This window comes from Myotis davidii, unplaced genomic scaffold, assembly GCF_000327345.1.
Source record: "Myotis davidii unplaced genomic scaffold, ASM32734v1 scaffold402, whole genome shotgun sequence".
In the NCBI taxonomy this organism is placed as follows: domain Eukaryota; kingdom Metazoa; phylum Chordata; class Mammalia; order Chiroptera; family Vespertilionidae; genus Myotis; species Myotis davidii.
In genome coordinates, this window is record NW_006293393.1 from 644,524 (window position 1) to 646,660 (window position 2,137).

Sequence of the window (2,137 nt, forward strand, 5' to 3'; positions counted from 1 at the left end):
CGCTAAAAGAATGGGGAAATAACATTACAGCCAGCTACAGGAAAGATTGAATGTTACTGCCTCAAGGAAGAGAAAGGCCTATTTCTGTACTTTCCTCATTAATTGGGGGTGATAACCAACTGGTAAAACTTCCTTTCACAACAATAAGACAGCTCTAGGACTGTGTTTGCAAAGATGAAGCTTCAGAAGCATATAAGATATTATTTCCTTGGTGTTATAATTTTTTACATTAGACTTAACATATGGGAAAATTCAGACATTCTAGCTTCTCCAAGGGCAAAAGTTAGAGGTATGGTTGTTGTGGGGTGAGGTATGTGATTGATGTGGAATGCTACCCTCTTATTTTTCTGTTTTCATTATCTGGTCATCAGTATAAATGTCAGCACATTGAAAATGGCAAGTAATACCTTAGTATTGTTAGGAAAATACATATCACCTCGCAGAACCCCTGAAATAGTCCCAGGGACCACAGTTTGGGAACCACTACACTAGAGACTTGGTGTTCTTCCCCGAAATTCACCAGCATATCTTGTCCTGAAAAGTAGGGGTGAAGGTAACTGATCTTCAATGGCTAGTTCTGTTAATGTATCTATACTGACTAGAGGAAATTAGAATGCCCCAGTCATGTTGGGACAGATACAACATGTCAAGTATACTATATTTATTCCACTTTCTAACACAGGGGTCCTCAAACTACGGCCCGCGGGCCACATGCAAATACAATTATTGTATTTGTTCCCGTTTTGTTTTTTACTTCAAAATAAGATATGTGCAGTGTGCATAGGAATTTGTTCATAGTTTTTTTTTTAAAACTATAGTCCAGCCCTCCAACGGTCTGAGGGACAGTGAACTGGCTGCCTGTTTGAAAAGTTTGAGGACCCCTGTTCTAATATCTGAGCTAGGTGCCTCTCTGCCCTTTGAATCACTAGGCTCCATGCTCAGATATATTTTTAAGGAAGATAACTTTAAGGAATTTATGAAACTTAATTATAAATGGCTAATTCTCTCTCCTGCCTTTGACTTTCCACTTTTAAAAAGTAATGAATGGGGATAAATTGGCTTGTCTAACCTAATTTTCTACTTCACATACATTTCTCTAACAGAGGATCTTATCACTAATAATCCCATGCTTGCATTTAAATATTCTAATCCATGTATTAGTATTTCCACCAGGATGCTTTCATCTTAAGTATCACTTATTTCTTGACTGTTATCCTTAGGAAAGGACTATAGGAATTCAGAAACATTCATCACCCTTCATGCTAGTATAATGGAATTAATGAAGTATCTTCGAGCAACAATTGGACTTAAGCCATAGATACTAATCTTGATACCTACATAGTACTTTCTAAAAAAATAAGGATAAACGATTAACCACGTTAGCAGATCACTGTTGTGAGTTTTCAGGGATGTACTTAGAGAGACACTGATTTTTTCCCTGTTAGCTTTTCCTTATATAACTACTTTTCTCCACTCCCGATTAAGAGTTTTAATTTATTTAAAATTAAAAGATTTTATTGGTTTGTCCATAGGAATAAAATAAGAACAAGACTGCAATTTATAATTCTTAGATTTAAAGAAATATTATTTAAAAATCTTACACTTTTTAGGTAACTGAATGTGAGATATTTCTGTCACTTCTGGTGAAATTTCTGGATGCAGATAAACCACAGTGGCTACGAGCTGTTGCAGTAGAATCAATACACAGACTCTGTGTGCAGCCCCAGCTATTAAGGTAAACCTCAGCAGTATTTTGTTCAACGTGTAGGCTTGTTTTTATGCCACTAGGAAGAGTTTAAGTGCCGGGAGCCGGTCCATCCTTGCTGTTTCAAGGGACCTGGCATATATGGCATACTGTTCTTACTATGTTTGCTCACCTTCTTGGCACTATGTGTTTTAACCAAGGTCACCTCTCTGGGAAAGGTTGTTTCCCCAGGTAGGGATTTCCCCTTGAAGTTAGGGAGGGAATAAAACCCCTTAACTAAGTGCCAGGTGGGTAATTAATCTCTTTACGAACAATCATGCTTAAGCTACATAATCTTTACTCCCTGGAATGGAGATAAGAAACGCCCTAACCTTTGGAATAGAGATTGATAGGATTAGAATCAACTGGTATAAATACAGATGCAACAAGACA

The 2,137-nt window shown here is 37.2% G+C and overlaps 1 protein-coding gene across 1 annotated transcript in view; it reads left to right on the top strand.

Annotated features, from left to right (window-relative positions):
- The window catches only part of MON2 (MON2 homolog, regulator of endosome-to-Golgi trafficking), a 115,585-nt gene that overhangs the window by 44,166 nt on the left and 69,282 nt on the right, over nucleotides 1-2,137 (top strand). The window contains exon 9 of the mRNA XM_006767132.2: nucleotides 1,611-1,735. Coding sequence (XP_006767195.1) covers nucleotides 1,611-1,735 — 125 coding nt within the window. The remainder of the gene's footprint in view (nucleotides 1-1,610; nucleotides 1,736-2,137) is intronic.